Source organism: Amblyomma mixtum, chromosome 7, assembly GCF_055824585.1.
Source record: "Amblyomma mixtum isolate Tamu chromosome 7, ASM5582458v1, whole genome shotgun sequence".
Lineage (NCBI taxonomy): Eukaryota > Metazoa > Arthropoda > Arachnida > Ixodida > Ixodidae > Amblyomma > Amblyomma mixtum.
Window position 1 is genome coordinate 127,453,960 of NC_143018.1, and position 21,332 is coordinate 127,475,291.

The window sequence follows — 21,332 nt, forward strand, 5'->3', positions numbered from 1 at the left end:
GTAGCAACTCGGCTTGCGCGACTGCCCTTGCAAGCTAAGATTCAGTAGCAAAGTTTCTGTAAAATATTAAATCAATCAGAACCGTGAAGTATGGGAGTTTTTTCTAAGTCTTGCGTGAGAATTATTCTGAATTATAGCCTTGACGGCTGAGTAGAAGGAATACTCGTGGCACGTGTTTTTAATTGGCAGACCTCAGGGGCGGGAGAGAGGGGCGGCTATATTTAGATGTTATTCTCTTCATCATACGAGGCTAATTACATGAATTATAGGAGCTCTAAATAGTTTTGTATATTTCGTACTTTTCCTTCGATTCCTCAACAGCTTTAAGTTTGCTTTAGACCCAACAAAAAATCAACTGCTAGTATGCAGTCGTAGAAAAAAAAACAAAGAGCTTGCCCTTTAGATCACTGCTTTACAAGAGCGATAAACCTGTTCATGCAAATAAAGACATAGAGGAAGTCAATTAACTGTTAGCCTAAAACTTTATTTCGAAACTGTAAACAGCTGTGTTTCCCGAAGCACATCCTTGACCAGTCGCAATTACCTGCGAATACTGAGTTTCGAATAAACAAAACAGTTCTGCCTTTCCATTAGAGTACATGTGATTTCACTTTGGTGGTGGTTTTTGCAGGTGCCCCTTGGACTCATGACCCTTGGCGTCATGCTGTTCAGCGTTCTCCAGATGGTGGTGGCCTTTGAACGCTGCCTGGAGTACATGGAACTGAGCCCCGAGGTAGTTCCTGACTCAACTGTTCGAAACCGAAATCATGTGGCCACAACTGCGTCTGTTGATGATTTACAACCGCAAAATGCCGGGTAACAAAGAGAGGAAGGGATGAGGATTTTTCATTTGGCATGCTCAAAGCAACCTCTGTTCTACTTAGCGACCGATCCTTATATGAATTGTGAATCTCTGAGTAAACCGTAGACCCCCAGGGTACCAATATTGACAAGGAAGAGCACGGAATTGGGAATTAGAAAATTGTGTGACCCTTTGCGTTTTGCAAAACGTTTGGCAAAGTGAGATACGACGGCTGTATTATCGCGTGGTCTGGAATCAGCCTGCACCTGAAAGAGCGCGGGGAGAAGTTGTCAGATGATGATGAAAAACCACAAGGAATTTCCTTGCCCCAAAAAGGTGACTTGATTCCTTGCAAGCAATTCTAATGTGATCGGACAAAAGTTTAATCAGAAGCCGTTTTTAGAGTTGAAAAATTTGCGCTGCTTTTGTCATGGGTCGCGCAGGACCATGATATCAAAATTATTGAGGGGCGCTGTCGCTTCTAGTAAAATTTGTAGATGCTGTCATTTCACTATAACAAGATCGACGAACGTCTCACGCTGATGTGCTCGGTGTCGACGTCTTATAAATGTAGTCCTTTTGTATGTCAGAGGTGGGCTCTTTGAGTCAGAATACTCACCCTTTGGAGGTCTCTCACCTGAGCCCACATAGTGTGCAGACTTGAATGGGGCAGTCCAGCAGAGAATTACGCAGGACAGGTTTGAAATTGTGGACGCATGTGCGACCTCAAGGAAGCTCCGCTCTTGCCGCTCTAAACAATCTGGAAATTTTCCTGGCCTACAGCGCATGCACTATTTTTACAAGCAAGGAGCCATATACCCCAGGCTAGTGTCAAAATATGAAGGAATTGACGGCGTGTTTTAGTGCGTAAACAAAAATCCGATGGGCATCAACCCTGAGCAAAATCGTCCGTTGTCTGTTGGCGCTGTCCGCACTGTTTGCACGCGTAGAGCGAGCGCTCCGTCCCGCAGCACTTCCCGCTCATCGTCGTCTTCTACGTAGCACAAATCCGTGCTTTCGCACTGATTCGAATGTAGTAAACACGCTTGATAGTTTTTATTAAGGATTTAGTAGTTGAAAGGAAGTTCATGAATTTCCATGCCGCCAACAGGCAACTAGGCGGTGACCAGCGTCGCGGACAGAGCCCAATCAGTTTCACTCACCTGCAGTCATTTCAGGAGCGTGAAATCTGCAACCACCGCCACTCTTGCATTTCGCCTGACCAGAAGGTGGGTGCACATGAAAGGTGGAACTTCGAGTTGGGAGCAGTACACCGTAGCAGCTAAGCATGAAGTGGGGGTTTACAACCAGAGAGTTTTTCTTTACTTTCGGAAAGAAAGCTTACAAAACCACAGCAGAAATACTTAGTAAAGCCGTAGTTTTCCTTCCATAATCGCAACTTCTCTTCTAATTCAGATCATTCCAAAAGTGTAATAATTATGTCAATAATTATATCTATTTATTTATTTCCACTTGTGCAAGAAGGTGCAGCAAGTAAAACCTATTCCTCGAGGCAGCTTGACGAGGTGGCTTCTCCTACAAGTGATGGCAGCAACAATGCATGCATACATCGAAATGAACTTTATCAGATGAATTTATCCCTCAGGAACAAAATAATCTAATACTGCAGTCACGAACCGGCAAAGAAGATCCTAGAAGGCGCTTGCTCTCCTGAGCACGAGACAGATGACAGACAAAAGAGATAAAACAGCTACGGCGCCAGCACTGAGCGAAGCCCAGCCGCAGCGCCTGCCTGATTGGCCGCATTTCAATCGAGGCGAAATTCAATAACATACATTTATTGAGGCATGAGAGCATGAAACAAATTTCACATAATGTGAAGCACTCTGAAGCGTTCCATTGTTCTGTGCCTCGCCACACTAACTGTTCATTTGGAGCTTATGTAAGCATCGATCATTTAAATACTTATTTCATTTAGAGCTAGATTTAACCAGGAATTCGAAAACATTTGCGAGCTGCAAAAACTTTCATACGAATGATTTTTATTTTCCAGAAAGATGTCGGAGAGACTTGGACCGAAGAAAAAAAGGCTGCGGTCGCAAAATCTTTAGAGAAATGGCCTACGGAAGGAAAGGTTGAATTCCTGAGTTATTCATCTTCCTACAAACCTGGCATCTTGCCCAACGTCTTAAACAACATCACGTTCACAGCGGAACCAAAGGAGAAAGTAAGCGTTGTTGACATCACTTTTTGTTTTTGCTTTTGCATCGGGAGAGGGATGCAATTTAGAGAACTAAAGAGAAAGAGAGAGAAATGTGGAGACAAAACCGCGAAGAAAAATCAGAAAGCCAAAGCGCTTCGGAGCATGGGGTCACTTTTATTTTTCATCATTTTATTGTGGACTTTCCTGAAATCTATTAAATGTAAGAGCAGTCTCCTTAGGTGATTAATATATGTTAGCGCTGGGACAAGTAAACGATATCATTGCTAAAACTTATCATTTTTTACATGAGCTGTTAACTAGGCCGCAAAGCAGGGTTAAATGAAAGAGTGCCACATTTACAGCAGCGTACACTGTTAATTTACATCTCTCTATATTAGAAAGTAGGATAAATATATTCAATTTTGTACAGAGCGCGTCCATGTGTGCACATTGGTTTTTCCTGCGACGTGTTTAAAATGTTGGAAATAGTGCTTTGCCATCTAAAGTTAGGTTCCCTTTTTAAACTGGAAAATTGTGGGCACAATGCGGAAAGAATATCTGGGGAAGTTTTGACCCAAAAGTAGCATGGTGCCGTCTGCCTTCACGCCGCAATGGCTGAATGAATGAATGGAATATTTCTTATGTTCTTTACGTTGGCGTATATACCGCAAAATACCTCAATACACTGGGACAAAGCAAGCCTACAATGCAGCAAAAAAATTGAAGAAAATGATGCATGGTAAAAGGACATTAGAGATAAAAATGATCGGAAACAAGAAGCCATGCTGGATTAGTAGCTAACCATCCGGATGCACTACTAGTAGTGTTGCCTACTACAGCCTCGCATGCCAGAGTTGAAGGGTTAGGTCTCAAGTGCCGCCAGGTACCTACCGGTGATACATTGGGTATATGCTTTTCCTTGGCCTGGTGCTCGGCTCTTTTGAGGCGAAATGCTTGGGAAATTAGCCTTTGACCTCACTTTGAGTAGTCAGAAACAGACTTGTGCCTTGGCGCTCTATGGCCACAGATGGCCTTGCGCTATAAAAATTATCATCATCGTCATCATATTCTATAATGCCGTCCTCCGTCATCTTGCTGGAGCAACGTGCGCTTTATGTCGAAGAGACATCCTTCAGACGACGCTGCTTTTCGCGCAGGCGTAAGAACATGGAAGTATACGGTTTGTGCCTGCGGTTGTCAAAGGTGCACATAAATAATGCGTTAGTCTGGGAAACAAATAGCCAACCTGTACGTATCGGGACGTAGGTGGCACACTCGACAAGCCGTAAATAGCATGAGATGTCTACGTGAGGAGTTTGAAATATATTGATACACATTTTCCGCACGCTAACTTCCGCTACGTGTCTTAACGTTTAAGAAGCCTGTGACGCTTTCGAAATTCATTCTTTTTGCGGCTGAGCCTAGGCTTGAAAATTGTTCGCTGTCAAAGAAAGTCACGTGTATTGGACTGATTAATCATTCAGAAGCAAGCTGACGCACCAGAGATGCAATCTCCTTTAATCTTATATGCTCTCAGAACAAGCTATATTGTATATGAGAGCCTTTTACCACTTGATTCTGAACGAATAATTTCGAAATACGCAGCAGTAAATTTAAATTTTCTGAATGCTACAGCCATTCCTTGCGTGCATTGGTCTCCCGTCTAAAAAATACTGCGGATACGGTGCAAGTCAATATAGGTGGGAGACCGGTTGTCAGTGATTGGTTTAGTCTAGCTGTATAACCAGCCAAAAAGCGTGGAGAAGCTCAGATGTAGTACCTTTGGCCACGTGAACAAAGCCTTGTACAACCTTCCTCTCCAGATCGGCGTCGTCGGTCGCACGGGCGCAGGCAAGTCGTCCATGGTGCTCGCCCTTCTGCGCATGCTCGACGCCTCGGAGGGACGAATCCTCATCGACGGCGTTGACATAGCCGAGGTACCACTGCCCAAGCTACGCAGAAGCATCACCGTAATTCCGCAGGTGAGCCACTGCAGGGAACGTGAGCCCCGGTGTAATGTGCACTTTTTCGTTTTCTGTGATTTGGCATTGTTACACTATTACAATATTACACTATTACAATAACAATGTTACGTCAGAAATGTTAGTTGAACAAGAAGCGATATTTATTGGTTTAAATCGGCAAAATATGCGTCAGGCTGGGAGAAGTCGAGTGAACGGATGCTCTGCTCAGAAGACGCTAATATCTGGCACCCTGACACACGATAGATAACACCAGTGTGCTATGGGCGATAATGTGAGCCGTCGGGTCTCTTGATTTTTTTTGTCAGCGCATTCTTTCATGGTGTACAACCTTGCAAATATTTGTCATAGGCCACAGCGGGACTCTTGAAAATACTTTGTTTCTAGAAGAATCAAGCTGTTACTCTTCGAAATGCTGCGGAAAAGTGGTAAAGCGATGAAACAATAGACACGCAGAGAGGGCAGGGGCGTCTCTCAGTTGATGTAGGCTGTGGATTTTGTGCTGCATTCTTACCAACTCTTTTCGTTGTTCTGTTTGGCGAATCGTCGAAACTTATTTCAGGGATGTCAAAGTAGCACGGTTAGTTCATTTTGTCTGCGACTCACTAAAAGAGCCAAATGACGAAACTAGCATTATGGGCAAGCGCCTCCGCTCGCTTCGTCTGCCGTGACCTCTCCTAAACCAGGCCTTCAGCGTGCTGCTTGGCCACCACATCGCGCTGTATTTCGCGGCATCAATTGCTAGCTCATGCGCCATCCGTCGTTGCCACTACACAGACAAAGATACAACACAGCATGAAGATGCTCAAGCTAGAGTCTAGCTGTCGTTCCCTAAATGTGCATAGGAACACTTCGGAACAAGTGCAGACAGTGAGTGTGTGACGACACCAGCAAGGGCTAAGCAAGCAGATTACGCTCGCAATAATCCAAGTCTGCGACGTTGAGAGAAACACCGGCCATCTTGGTCTCATCAGCTTGTAGAGAGCAGCACACATACTGACACAAAAATAAAACAGTGCATGAACGCAACCAGAAGCGCTCTTTAACAACTAAGTTGCTGTTGTCACCAAGCGTGCTTTTGTACGCACCGTGAGAGTGACAACAAAGGAACAAAAAACAAAAACAACCCAAACGTACATTCCCAGCCACCTGTTCCACAAGTATCTGCCCGCTGTAACACATGTGGTCAGGCCTGTCATAACAGCTTTTTGCCGCTCATTTATGAAGGAATGATGAAGCACTACATTCTGAATACTTTTTAATCTTCATATATCTATTAAATCTCGTGCACATGAGCAGTGCCATAGTCTTATAGACATCAGGACTTCTTGCACAACCCCTACCGCCAGTACTTGGGTGCCTTGAATCAGCTGCGCCAAAATAATGTTATATTGTCGAAAAAAAAATAGATTGTATCATAATGCATCGGGTTGGATGCCGGTATGCCGTGTAATTGATTGTCCATTAGAGTAACAGAGCGGGTTCCAAAAGAAGGCAAACGCAGCAAGAGCCGACAGATACTTGGCCGGATGAGATTAATTTTCTGGGCATATGGTGGCCGCAGCTGACGCAACGCGTTGTTAATTAACCTCCATGGAGCATTATGACGTGTCACGTGCATGACATGACATGCCGTGAGCAAAGGCAATAAATATAGGTGGAGTTACTGAGCAGGCACTTAAATACTTATAATGAGAGAGGATGGGGTCCCCAACATGAGCAGCACATCGATACTTCAAACACCGAATGCTGTCAAGCGGCTCATGCTGAGCCAGACACGATACAAATAGGAAAGACCTTTTTCAAGCAGTGGACATAGTTTGGCCGATGATTATAGCATTACACAGTAACAATATTTTTCTTTTCAGGACCCAAGCCTTGTGAGAGGAACGTTGCGCGTAAACTTGGATCCAAGCAACTCGTATTCGGACGAAAAGATCTGGTGGGCTCTGGAGAAGGCCCACCTCGCCAGCATCGTCACCAAGGATCCCAAAAAGCTGCTTTTGGAAACAACGGATGGCGGAAACAACCTAAGGCAAGCGGTGCAATTAATGTCAGTTGCTGTATATGCAGTAAACTCGGTTTTAGAGCGAGGTGCAGGGCGCACTATTATCGGTTCCTTGTATCCAGATTTAGTGGAAAAGCGCAACACGGAGTGGATACAAAGAATCATGATTAACAGATTAACTTTCATGATTAACTTGGTTTATGGGGGTTTAACGTTACAAAGCGGCTCAGACTATAAGGGACGCCGCAAGGGCTCCGGAAATTTCGACCAACTGGGGTTATTTAACGTGCATTGAAATTGCACAGTACACGGGCCTCCAGAATTTCGCCTCCATCGAAATTCGACTACCGTGGCTGGCATCGAACCCGCGTCTTTCGGGTCAGCAGCCGAGCGCCATAACCACTGAGCCACCGCGGCGGAATTAGTATGATCGGACAACTGCTTTTTGTATACAGATCGGTCGCATAAACCCGCCAGTGCTGAACCACGGCTGTCATGCGACCAATGGGCACAGGGCTCCGGCTGGCAGTATTTTCCTTTGTGTCCCCTTACCCACATTTGTAAATACTCAACGAGAGAAATAAATTTTTGATCAAATTGAGCGAGAGAAATAAATTTTAGACTGATTGATTGATGATTGATTATTCCTTGGGAGCAGTGCCATTATTTTCTGCGCGGAACGATGGTCGCGTCGCTGAGAAAACAGCAAATAAAAGCCTCGAAACTTTTGTATGTGCATTCAAAGAGTTTGCGAAAAATGGATTGCTGTGATGTCATTTCTATGCTGTCTCTACAACTCGACTAATCTGAGGCCCATCTCGAAACACTGGAAACGCGGACAGGAACCGAAAACCGAAAGTCAACAGATCAGTTGTCACGGTCGCAAGTTCTAAGTGCAGGCCACCTCTGCCCTCGACTATTTCGATGGGGGCTCACCGCTGCATCGCGTGCGTCTGCGTCTCGTTGCAACGCGCGCGTACTGCAGAAAAAGTCTGCGTGAGGACGAAATAAACTACGTGAAATAACCGAGGGCAGTTGCTAACTGCAGAATAAACTTGTGACCGCAATCGCGAACGTTTACACCGGCGACGATATTGCGAGCGTGTGGCCTTCAGTGCGTTATGTGCTGTCGGGAAGTGTACACGTAATCTTCGAGGGATCTTCAGAAGCTTTGATTCATGGGATTAAACGTCCGGAAACGACTCAAGCTAAGCTATGAGAGACTCCGTAGTGGAAAGCTCAGGGTAATTTCGGCCACCTGGAGCTCGTTTACATTCACTGACATCGCAGAGTACACGGGCCTCGAGCATTTCGCCTTCACTGAATTTCAACCACCGATGCTGGGATCGAACCCGCACCTTTCGGGTCCACAGCAGAGCACCATAACCACTAAGCCACAGCGATGCTTGAATCCTCACCAGCATTCGAGCAGTCGCCGCGCTGTAATGTATTATATGCAACCGTAAGTATGCGTGAAAATTTGCCCAGCCATGTATTTTCGAACGGCGCACTGTTTTCTCGACTGTCGCCGTGATTTTTTCTCCACTGTCGTTAAACCACAATTTTTTGAATAAATCAGCCCCGTTGCTTTCAACTGTAGGGTGAAGCTCTCAACAACAAAGGTCATGCCCTCTCGTTCTCCTCTCCACACGCATCGCATATGGTGCAATAAACTGAACCCTTGCGGTACGGATTTGAGAGCCGCCCAAGCTGTCGTGACTCTCTTCAGCTGCGCAGCGAATGTTCAATTCATCACCGAACAACAGCAGTAACTTTTGGTCTCCTATAGCCACTTTAAGGTCAGAGGTTCTTGCTCTGGAGTTGAATGTAAGTTGGGATTTGGTGTCACAGCTTTGGCAGGTGTTGGTACTGCGGCTGGAACACATCGCTCTCCTCTTTCGTGGCAGCGATGTTATTTCGAAGTTGCGTCGCGTCACTGTCGGGCTAATCTTCGTTTGCGGTGTCATCGTAGAGAATGCGACATGGCCTTGCGTCGTCCGCGCTGTGGAATCTTCGTTGTTTCCGAGTGCAGGAGCCTCGCCTCTAAAAATGGCTTTCTTCAGTTTCTCCTATGGGGGCTGGGGTTCCTTCCTCGCACAGCCGCTGCATAGCTGCGGTGTGGCGAAGTAAGGCGCGTAGTTGGCTGCATGTTGTGTCCCCTTATTGCTTTTGTGTGTGTGCGCCCCCGCACCCTCCTCCTAACGACCACTCGCATCCTCCTCCTAACGACCACTCGCATCCTCCTCCTAACGACCACTTGCCCTTCGTCGCACGCTGTCGCCAGATGCCCCCCCATGGTGCGCCCCCGCATCCTCCTCCTGTTTTGGGAAGCCACTCCCTCCCGTGGACGCTTCTCCGCTCCCTCCTTTCTTCGGGCGGCCAGTTCGGCTCCTGCCTCGGTCGACGCTGGTCGCACCCTCATCGGCTTTAAATAAACGAAGTCTTAAAGTACCGTGTGCGTCTTTCGCTGCATTCAACACAGCGACCGGACACGACAGTGGCGACGAGAAAGTGGATTCGACCCGCGCTACGCAACGCTATTGACAAGCCATGGCTACGCGAGGGTTTCCCAATCAGATACCAGAATTCAACGGCTCATCGTGGTCATCGTGGGTTGGACGCCTTCAGTTCTACTTTGAAGCTAACAACATCACAGACCCAGCCTTGAAGAGGGCCAACCTGCTGACGCTGTGCGGGGAGCAGACCTACGATACTGTCTGCGCCCTTATTCAGCCAAGCACACCAGCGGCAGTGTCTTACGACGACATCGTATCAGCACTGCAAAAGCACTACGACCTAAGGCCATCCGAGGTCTACAGCCGGGCTCGCTTCCAACGACGAGATCAACTGGGAGGAGAAACTGTGAGCTCTACGTAGCCGCGCTCAAGAAGCTCGCTGCCGACTGCAATTTTGGAACGCTGTCGACAACAGCTACCGGGCAGGAGGGAGACGCAGCTTCTTCTGCTAACACCACCATGCTTCCCTTGGACGTGATGTTACGCGACAGATTTGTGTGCGGACTGAGTGACGAGTCACTGCAGCAGCGCCTGTTCGCTGAGAAGGACCTCACATTCAGCAAAGCTTACGACATCGCCGTTCGAGCGGAGAGCGCCGGTCACCAGCAGAGAGGGATTCGCCGGAACACCGAGCCGGTACACCAGACAAGCAACCAGGTGCGCAAGCCTTCTGTTGTTGTAAAATCGGTCAAAAAGGCACAACGCTGCTGGCGGTGTGACGACCAACACAACCCCCAGGGATGTCGATTCCAGTCAGCCACGTGTAATTTTTGCCACAAGCGAGGGCATATCGAAAGAGCATGCATTACGAAACGGAGACTTGCCAAGATAAAGTCACCTTCCCAGCCTAATCACAGCGTCAACGCCTCAGAGAATACGCCGCTATCTGATCTCCATGGAACAACATCAGCAACACCATCTGTGTTGTACGACCTGAACACCATGAATCTCGGCACGCGACCGAAGATTTTTACAGAAGTAAGCGTACATCACCAGCTGATTAAGTTCGAGGTGGACTCCGGCGCAGCCTGTACTCTGATCAGTGAGGACACGTTCCGAACTTCATGGCCATCTGACGCACCCGCCCTGCAACAAGACGACACGCACCTGCGAACGTGGTCAGGACAGAATCTGCCACTATTGGGCTCTGCCAACGTGCAGGTTAACTACAACGGCCAGACCCATACGCTACCTCTGCTTGTTGTGAAGGGCACAGGATCAAGCCTTCTAGGGAGAAACTGGTTTTCTCCACTAGGCGTGATGATATGCGGCATACACCAGACGCCGAGCCAGAACATGGTTTAGCAACTGCAAGAGAAATACGAAAGAGTATTCTCGGAAGAGATTCCAGGAAACGAAGGGCCCCCGGTCACACTGGAGTTGTTGGACAACGCGCAACCCAAATTTCTGAAGGCCAGGCCGGTGCCGTTTGCTCTCCGAGCTTCAGTTGAAAAAGAGTTGGACAAACTGGAGCAGCAAGGTGTCATCGAGCCGACGCAGCATTCAGAATGGGCCACACCACTTGTCGTAGTTCGCAAGAAGAACGGAACCATACGCCTCTGCGGAGACTACCGGAGCACCGTCAATCTTGCGACTAAAGCGTCCTCTTACCCGCTACCGACACCTGAAGAAGTATTCAGTGTACTGCGTGGCGCAAGAGTCTTCAGCACATTGGACCTCACCCAGGCGTATCAGCAGCTGAAGGTGAGCGAGTCAACTGCTGAATTATTGGCAATTAACACACTGAAAGGCTTGTACAAAGTCAAGCGACTGCCTTTTGGCGTAGCTGCAGCCCCGGCCATATTTCAAAAATTCATGGAGACAGTGCTTCAGGGCATCCCAGGAGTTTGTGTCTACCTTGACGATGTCATCATCAGTGGCACTTCCACTGAAGAGCATGCAGTGCGCCTAGAGCTCGTTCTCGAAAGGCTAGCAAACGCTAATTTGTGCATAAGCAAATCGAAGTGCTGTTTTGCGGTGCCAGAGGTGCAATTTCTGGGACACCGAATTGATGCGGAAGGCATTCACCCTACCGAGGACAAAGTGCGAGCGATCACAGAAGCACGAGCTCCAACAAACAAGCAGGAGCTACAGGCTTTTCTCGGACTCTTGACGTTCTACGACCGGTTCTTGGAACAAAGAGCTACCGTGGCCAACGACTTATACCAACTCCTTCGGAAAGATGTGACATGGACATGGTCGCCACGCCATCAGCAGTCATTCGATGCCCTGAAAGACCTGATTCGAAGATGTACAGTCCTCCGCCACTACGACGAAAGGAAGCCTCTGCTTTTGGCTTGCGACGCATCACCGTGCGGAGTCGGCGCGGTCCTATCGCAAACTGACGAGCAAGGAAGGGAAGCTCCCATCGCCTTCGCCTCACGTACGTTGTCGCAAGCAGAACGCAACTACGCGCAACTTGACAAAGAAGGGCTAGCCATCGTCTACGCGGCGACACATTTTCACCAGTACATTGCCGGCCGGAAGGTGACCTTTATAACCGATCACCGACCGCTATTGGGCATTCTGGGACCACAAAGGCCTATGCCACCAACTTTGTCTCCGCGAATGACACGTTGGTGCATCAAACTCTCAGCGTACGACTACGCTCTGGTCTACCGCAATGGGAGTAAACATCAAAACGCCGATGCGCTAAGCCGTCTGCCACTAGACGCAACTGTTGACGAACCATTTCCACCAGGAGACGTTCTGATGTTCGAAGCACTGCCAGAACCTCCGCTTACAGCAGGCACAGTTGCAGCATCTACGCAGAAGTGCGCAGCTCTCCGGCTAGTTTACACAGCTGTTCAACAAGGCAACGTGCATAAACTCAAAGGGGACAACTTCGACGCTTACCGCAGGCGAGCTACAGAGTTGAGCACCCATCGCGGCTGCATCATATTTGGGTCCCGAGTTGTGATGCCGAGAGAACTACGCGCACAAGCTATGTCTCTCATCCACGCCGGACATCGGGGCATCGTTGCAATGAAAAAGTGTGCCAGAAGCTACATGTGGTGGCCTGGCATTGACAACGACATCGAAACAGTGGTGCGAGAATGCAAGCCTTGCCAGAGCAGCCGGAGCGCCCCGCCGAAAGCTCCTGTCCCAGAATGGGAAAAGCCAGACACACCATGGCACACACTGCACATTGATTTTGCAGGACCAATTGAGGGCTGCACTTTCCTTGTGGTCGTAGATGCCTACACAAAGTGGCTTGAGATAAGGCAAATGGGACAGACGACTTCGGCAGCAGTCATTGACAACCTCCGATCACTATTTGCAACGTTCGGCCTGCCGCGCAAGGTAGTGTCGGACAACGGAACACCGTTTGTGTCTGCGGAGATCCTCAAGTTTTATCGCGACAACGGGATCTCATCAGTTACATCGGCCCCCTACCACCCAGCGACAAACGGACAAGCCGAGCGCTACGTAGCCGAGCTAAAACGCGCCCTTGAAAGAGATCAGACAGGCTCGCTGCAGCGCCGCCTTGCGCGCTTTCTCTTCAAGCAGCACACGACGGTTCAGAGCACAACAGGCGAGACCCCCTCGAAAATGATGTTCGAGCGTGAAATGCGAACCCAGCTCACAGCCATCCTCCCCGAGCCAAAGGCAGAGACGTTCCGGGAAGAAAAAGCAATTCCGCGCTGCGGCACGCTTAATGAGGGGCAGCGCGTCCTCGCCCGACAGTTTCTGAAAAAGCCACGCTGGGAGGAAGCTACAATTGTCAGACGCATAGGCCTGCGCTCTTGGCTCGTCAACATACATGGCACAGTAGCACGCCGACATCTCAACCAGCTGCGTAGATTTACGACGCCGTCTGAGAGCTGTCCGCCAGCGGAGAGAACACGTGCACCATCTTCCCACATAGCCTGGCACCTCTTGCCGGAAGAAGAGACTTCGCCCAGGACAGACCTAGGAGACACAGCGAACAACAGCCAGCCTACAAGTGTTTCTCCCCCGAGCGCACAAAGCCAGCGCGCCTCCACGCGTGAGCGCCGACCCCCTGCACGATACCAGGCAACTTTCTAAGGGGGAAGGAAGTGTTGTGTCCCCTTATTGCTTTTGTGTGTGTGCGCCCCCGCACCCTCCTCCTAACGACCACTCGCATCCTCCTCCTAACGACCACTCGCATCCTCCTCCTAACGACCACTTGCCCTTCGTCGCACGCTGTCGCCAGATGCCCCCCCATGGTGCGCCCCCGCATCCTCCTCCTGTTTTGGGAAGCCACTCCCTCCCGTGGACGCTTCTCCGCTCCCTCCTTTCTTCGGGCGGCCAGTTCGGCTCCTGCCTCGGTCGACGCTGGTCGCACCCTCATCGGCTTTAAATAAACGAAGTCTTAAAGTACCGTGTGCGTCTTTCGCTGCATTCAACACAGCGACCGGACACGACACTGCAATAAGCGCCTCGTCATGTATTGAGCGTCGCGAAAGCGGTTTTCTACCTCGCGAGTTCGCTGACCGCGTTTTGTTAGCCGCGAGTTGCAGGAAGAGCCTCGGAGGCCCATTCTTCGGTATTGGCAGTGCTGGAGGTTGTGAGATCCTTGAGTCACAGCGACACAAAGCTTAGCGGCTGACGAATGCTCTAAAGATGCGCACATCTGGCTGGAAGTGTGAAGCCAGGCTGCCCCAAGAGAAAAACATGAAAGAAGCATGCGCTTAGAAGATGGCGGAGGCTCGTAACTAGGCAACAGTCGGTCTATGCTTGATCGCAGACTATTCACTTGGCGCCTCTGCTGTACTTCAATACCTGCTTCCATATGTCACACATCACACGAAATCAACGGTATACAATGCGGCGAACACTTCGCAGAAGCAGGTTCTATTCCTACAGACACCGCGAATTTCGCATGTTTTTGTGCACTTATGCTCGATTTCGGTCACGTGCGGAAAAATCTCGGCAAATCAGGCATACAGCACTGTGTTGAAATTAGCGGTTCTTTTGTGCAGCGTGGGCCAGCGGCAGTTGGTGTGCCTCGCCCGAGCTCTGCTGCGGGACACGCGGATCCTTCTGCTGGATGAGGCCACGTCGCAGATGGACGGCGACACGGACCGCCTCATCCAGGCGGCGCTGAGGACCGCCTTCGCGCAGTGCACGCTGTTCACCATCGCCCACCGCATTCACACAGTCCTCGACTACGACCGGTAAGCTAGGAACACGCGAGTGCTTTCTTTACTCTATTTCAAGTAGGGCAGCAGGATCAATTTATTATAAGCTCTTAGGGTTCAGAAGTGACGTCACCAACCGCGGGCTGTGATGCGAAATGGGCTCCATATTGAGAAAACTTCGTCCAAAGTGAAGTTAGCGCTATAAGGAAGATCACTTGGTGAAATGACGGCAGGACAAAGAAGGACGCTATCAACCACATATTTATTTTTGGCTTACGGCTTCTAATTTATCGGAATTTTCAAATAACGTGCGTACAACGGGGGCGGCGGCAGCAGTATAAATGCAAATGTGATAGCTCACACTCTCTTACACACCTTGATTGGATGGCAGCATAAGTCACAAGGAATGATTCTGCCACCGCGGTGGCTCAGTGGTTATGGTGCTCGGCTGCTGACCCAAAAGACGCGGGTTCTATCCCGGCCGCGGCGGCTAGAATTTCTTTGGAGGAGAAATTCTAGAGACCCGTGTACTGTGCGATGTCAGGGCACGTTAGAGAACCCCAGGTGGTCGAAATTTCCGGAGCTCTCCACTACGGCGTCTCTCATAGCCTTAGTCGGTTTGGGACGTTAAACCCCATTAACCTAACCTAACCTATCCTGAACAGGATGCAACAAGCAATAAAAACAGCAAGAATTACCAGCTAAGCAGGGGAGGACGAGAAGCTTTTCAGTTCTTCTTTACAGATCTCTTCAAAACATCGCGCTCTGCAGAGTACAGCATTATCGAGGCATCGCTGCTGCACTGTCGAGCCTTTTTGTGTGTGTGGAAGGCCCCCAGCAATAGTCTGGATTTAGTACTTGCACCTATGCTCAGAATATTTGCCTCTTGAAACCGTGGCACGCACTTGCACTACGAAGCTAAATTCGCAAGTTTATCTTGTTGGTTGCAGTAGGTTCTGCGCATGCTTCCTTGAACAGTGGCTGTTAACGCCTCGTCTGCCTATACAGAGTGTTTCACCTAAGACTTTCTGCAATTTTTAAGAATAAGCTATTTGAATTAGAGGCGCGCTTTTTCTGGCATAGCATTTTCAGTGGTGTAGTACATCATAATTCAACTAAGACGTGCTAACTAGCAGGCTTGTTAACCAATATTTAATAGTTAACTTTTAAACTATTACCGTTGGGCTCCGTAATTATTGAGAGGCATGAAGCCCACCGTAAGTAATGTCCATATCCGTTTTTAGAATTTCGAGAACGCGATTATCCTCGGCGCTGTGGCCCAACAAATTTTGGCTATTTCGACGAGTTAGGTTCACTGGAGAGGTTGCTTTGCCTGCAAGCTTCTCAAACCGCATGTATTTTGGCGCGATGTAGGCGAAATTTGTTGGGCCACAGCGCCGATGATAGTCGCGTTCTCGAAATTCTAAAAACGGATATGGACATTACTTACGGTGGGCTGCATGCCTCTCAATAATTAAGGAGCCCAACGGTCATAGTTTAAAAGTTAACTATTAAATATTGGTTAACAAGCCTGCTAGTTAGCACGTCTTAGTTGAATTATGATGTACTACACCACTGACAATGCTATGCCAGAAAAAGTGCGCATCTAATTCAAATAGCTTGTTTTTAAAAATTGCAGAAAGTCTTAGGTGAAACACCCTGTATAGCACCTTTCGTACGAGAGGGAGACCGTGCAACCACGCTCACCATCACCGTAGATACGGGGCCACAGCTTCGCCAACTTATTTGGCGCTGAGAAAGCAAGTGGCAGGTTGTGCCTTCTGGCTACTTTTTGGGGGTTATGTGTAACCCACGTCAGAAGCCTTCGTCAGGTATGCCTTAGGAGTGGCGTACACGATCCATCTTCCCTGCGGAAGGTGCTATATCGGGCAGAGGGGAGTTGTCTCAACGGCCATTCAAGGCAGCATACACAATACCTAAAGTAACAAGATAAGCTGGGGAATTTTAATAGAGCGCAACTGCGTGCCATGTTTTCAAGAGGCAGATTCTGCGTGGGCATAGGTGCAAGTACTGAATCACGGCTATTACTGGAGACAGTCCACATTAAAAAAAGTCACGACCGTGCATCATCGATGCTTCGGTAAAGCTGTACTCTGCCCAGCACGATTTTCTGTGGAGAGAGAGAAAGAATAGGTTAAACGGAAGGCTATTCCGGTTGGCTACCTTAGACGAGGGGGGGGGGGGGAGGGGGGGGCAAGTGGATAGAGACGCGTAAAAGAGAAAAAAAGAAAAGAGAAATGCGGTCTGGAGCAAGCACACCAAGCTTAGCTACAAGCCCTCAAAGGCACGCCACCGCAGCAGAGGCCTGCGCACCTTGAGGGCTACCCAGCATTGCGACCCTAGTACAGCACAGCGTCCGTTGGAGTCGGCAGCTATGGATAACGATGTAACTTGCCGGGTTTTTCAGCGAACAGTTGAAAACTCCTAAATCTTAAAGTTCGAAATGGAAGGACAATGTCACAGAACCAAGTTACGAGCGGTGGACGGTAGCTATATTAAACATAATCACAATTAAGGCATTATTGACTTACTTCACAAATTGTTTATTAAATTAGAACACTCTGTTAACTAGTACCAGTGGTCCGTTCGAAGCCACAGAGATGATAATGGTATACCTATTTTTGAAACGAAGAAAAGTCACCCTAGGAACACCTGCAGCGCGAAAATATGCCTCGGTTTTTACCGTAGAATACGTAAAATTTGTGCATGAGGCGCGCAGGAGGTTAACTACAAGCGCAGCATCTACCGATGACGTATGCGTTTATACAATCAACAAGGGTCGAAATTCTAATTTTCTGTCGCACCTATTGTACAACGGCATGCATATTTTCTTCGTCGCTTAGTGCAAAGAAAATGATTGCCTTCACCAACTGCGCGATCGTCATTTGATGGTTGATACATGTGGCGGAGACCGGTTGTTCAGCGAATGTGTTTTAATATCTTGTTTTATTTTCAGCGTGAAGAACGAAAAATTAAAATGAGAATACAATTCGGGCTCCAACTTGAAGATGGATATGCGCTTCTTCCATCGGTAAATTATAGATAAGTTCCAAAGCAATACTGCAGTTGAAAACACAGCAATACAGACAGGCTGGCTTTTGAGATTCAGAAATTTGATTTAACACGCGCTTTGAAAGCAAAACATTTATTAGAAAGTACCGCATCTTTGTGACACATTGTTAATTCGTGTCCAGTTTTGACAGAAAGCAAATGTATTGTAATTCGAAGGGGAAATCTGAGTTTGCGTTTTTTCTACTGCTAAAATAGTGTCGCTAAGTCAGATATTATCTTCAATCACTGTTCTTTCCAGAATACTTGTGCTTGAAGATGGCCAGGTTCGAGAGTTGGATTCACCAGCCCGACTACTGTCAGACTCGCGCTCCATGTTCCATTCCATGGCTCTCGACGCTGGAATTCAAAGGATTTGTGATGAAGATCCGGACATCAACTCCAATTTATGATCAAACTCATTGCGCTCATCTCTGACTTTCGTGCATCGCTGCTTGTGCAACCATCCACACCTATGCGCAATCATACGATTACACTTATATAATCATTACTATTTAACTGGTTGAAAGCTGCTCTTTGCCCGCATATCTACGTAATGTACATTTTTAATCATCAAAATCAACGACAATATATGCGTTTTATGCAAACCCAAGAATCTGGATTCACATCAGGGTCCTGTCGGTCATGAAATGGCAGACTCCTGTGGTTTCCTGCGTCGCTGTACATTTTCGCTGCCGAGGACTAGCGCATATCTATTGTACATGGTTACATGTTTTTTCTTTCTGATTAGTTTCGGTTATTAAAATTTCACTGTTGTGATTTTATTAAGGAGTAGTAGTATCTAACAGATAATTTATATGCTCATAAATCAAAGCTGATGTTTGATGGAAGCGTTTAAATTTTCGAAAACAGTGCTACCGCAGAAGCCTTTGGAAGCGGGACATACAAACTCAGAGCAAAACAGGCTAGTGTGTAAACGAGCCGCCTTTGTAATGTTACAACATGGTTCGAACATGTTATTCGTTATGAATGACTGGATAGTGTGATATCGGTTATCCGTTCAAGCACGTGCCTATGACGTAGGACTGTCTCGGCACATGCTATAAAAGCAGAGGCGGTTGGCCATAATGTGGTACTTTGGGACGGGGGGCAATTTCATCGATTACTATCTTGAAAAAGAGCTGTGGGCATGCCTTTGTTTACTTCTGTTTGCCTATATACAACATCGTTTCTAAAAAGTATAGAGGTCCGAGCCTGGCAATTGTGATAACGGTTATCAGTTCAAGCACGTGCCTATGACGTAGGACCGTCTCGGCACATGCTATAAAACCAGAGGCGTCGTGGAATAAAAGCTCATTCGTTCCTGCCTTCGTTCGTGCGTCGTGTCTTTCCTTGGGCACGATAGAACAACTGGCGACGAGGATGGGATGATGCCACGATTCTGAAGCAAGCACCGGCGCAGCTGCTGCAGCGGTACGGACGGCCGGGCCACGATAAGAAGGCAATGGTTTCAAAATGGCAATCCCCGTGGCTTCGCAACGTTTCGGAAGCATGCCAGAGTTTAACCCAAGAAGCGACGATATCAAGTCGTATTTCGAGAGGTTTGAGAATTTTGTGGCACTTAACGACGTTCCGGAAACAAAGAAGTTGAGCTTGTTCTTGAACGTAGTAGGCAGTACAGTGTACGGGGAGCTCAAGAAAATTCTAGTTCCTGACAGTCCTACTGACAAGACCTTCGCAGACATACAGAAGGTACCTGAACAACACTTCAGTTCCGAGTACTCGGTAATAGCCGAGCGCTGCAAGTTCACAAACGCCCGCTGCAGGAAGGAGAATCTGGCGCGTAATTGTGAGTTCAAGGCGTTTCTGAATGATGCCTTGAGAGATCGCCTTGTGGCAGGATTGCGCGACCAAGAGACTCGGAGGATATTGTTCGCAACGGAAGACTTAACCTTTGAAAAAGCTTGCAAGATTGCGCTCGAAAAAGAACTTGCTGCGAAGCAAACAAAGGAGCTGCATTGCCAGGCAGAATGCTCGGCCGCCGTAAATGTGGTTCGAGGAAGAGTGGAAACGAAAGCTAGGCTGTCAGGAAGAGGAAAAGAAAAGGTGCAAAATCGGACAGTTCGTTCTCGCTGTGGGAAAGGGCACGATTCAGACAAGTGCTGGTATCGTAACGCGAAGTGCCGCGCATGTGCAAAGACGGGGCACCTACAAACGATGTGCCAAGAGAGAAAAAGTCGTCCGGTGAACTACGCTGAAGCGACGGACGATGAATCTGATGATTCTCAGGCATTTCACGTTGTGTATGCGCGAGAGATGGAAAGCGAGGCTACAAGGTTTCCGTGCAGATTGAAGGGAATGCCATTTCTATGCTTTTGGATACGGGCGCAGCTGTCGCGTTGATGCCTGAAAGTGTTTTCAAGCAATGCTTTCCGCAGATTAAATGCAAGCCAGCCAATGCAGTTTTGAAAACGTATACAGGTGAGCCTGTAAAGCTGCGAGGAAAGGCGACCATGACTGTTGAGCATAACGGCTGCAAGGCTGAACTTCCACTGCATATAGTAGAGGACCAGGGCAAGGCTATGCCTACACTTCTAGGCCGGGATTGCCTTGAAAAGTTGCAACTTGACTGGAAAACCGTCAGTGCTGTCACAGAGAACACTGATGTCGATTCTCTGCGAAAGACATTTCCAGAAGTTTTCCGTACAACACCAGGATTAGTTCGCAATTTCGAAGCCAAAATAGCCATAGACCAGAATTGTACGCCTGTGTTCTGCAAAGCTAGGTCTATGACGTTCGCTACTAAAGAGGCAGTCAGCGAAGAACTTTGTAAACTGGAAAGTCAAGGCATTTTAAGAAACGTCGCCAGCAGCAAGTGGGCGACGCCCATCGTACCGGTTCCGAAGCGTGGTGGTGGAATCAGAATTTGCTAACACTGCAAGAGCGGGGGCTAGTTGGTGCTTCACACTGATCAATTCGCGCTACAAGGAACATACACACGGAAACACAATGCGCTTTGTCCGTTTGTGTTTCCGTGTGTATGTTCCTTGTAGCGCGAATTGATCAGTCAGAATATGCGGAGACTACAAAGTAAAAATAAATCAAGTACTTAAGACTAATTGTTACCCGCTCCCGCTTCCTGAGGATTTGTACTCAATGCTAGCCGGTGGTAAGGTATTTTGTGTCCTGGACGTGTCCTCTGCGTACCAGCAAGTGCCTCTCAGTGAAGATTCCAAGCCACTGCTCACGATAAATACACATCAGGGGTTGTACGAATTCCAAAGGCTCCCATTTGGAATTGCGAGCGCACCAGCTTTGTTTCAGGCTATGATGGATAAAGTACTAGAAGGAATTCCTAATGTCGGGTGCTATATAGACGACGTCATCATCACCGGCAGCAGTAAAGAAGATTGCTACGCAACTGCCTGAAAACACAAGTTCTGAAAACACTTAGCGACCACAACATAACGCTCAAAGAAGAAAAATGCAAGTTTTGTCGTGATTCAGTTGTCTACCTAGGGTACAAGGTTTTGAAGTAGGACATCTATCCCACCGCTGAAAAGATAAAAGCAATACGAGACGCCCCGGAGTCCAGCAACATCACAGAACCCCGGGCCTACTTGGGTCTTCTAAACTTCTATGGCAAGTTTCTGCCGAATTTGGCAACTGTGGTAGCTCCTCTTTATCAGCTTCTTCAAAAAGACCACAAGTGGAAATGGACGGAA

At 48.1% G+C, this 21,332-nt stretch overlaps 1 protein-coding gene across 1 annotated transcript in view; it reads left to right on the plus strand.

The window, feature by feature from the left end:
• The window catches only part of LOC149337548 (ATP-binding cassette sub-family C member 1-like), a 111,430-nt gene extending 93,371 nt beyond the window's left edge, over positions 1 to 18,059 (plus strand). Inside the window, exons 16-21 of the mRNA XM_089554453.1 lie at positions 632 to 733; positions 2,817 to 2,990; positions 4,790 to 4,948; positions 6,817 to 6,983; positions 14,419 to 14,613; positions 17,909 to 18,059. Of these exons, the coding sequence (XP_089410579.1) occupies positions 632 to 733; positions 2,817 to 2,990; positions 4,790 to 4,948; positions 6,817 to 6,983; positions 14,419 to 14,613; positions 17,909 to 18,059 (948 nt within the window). The remainder of the gene's footprint in view (positions 1 to 631; positions 734 to 2,816; positions 2,991 to 4,789; positions 4,949 to 6,816; positions 6,984 to 14,418; positions 14,614 to 17,908) is intronic.
• Positions 18,060 to 21,332: the final 3,273 nt, after the last annotated feature.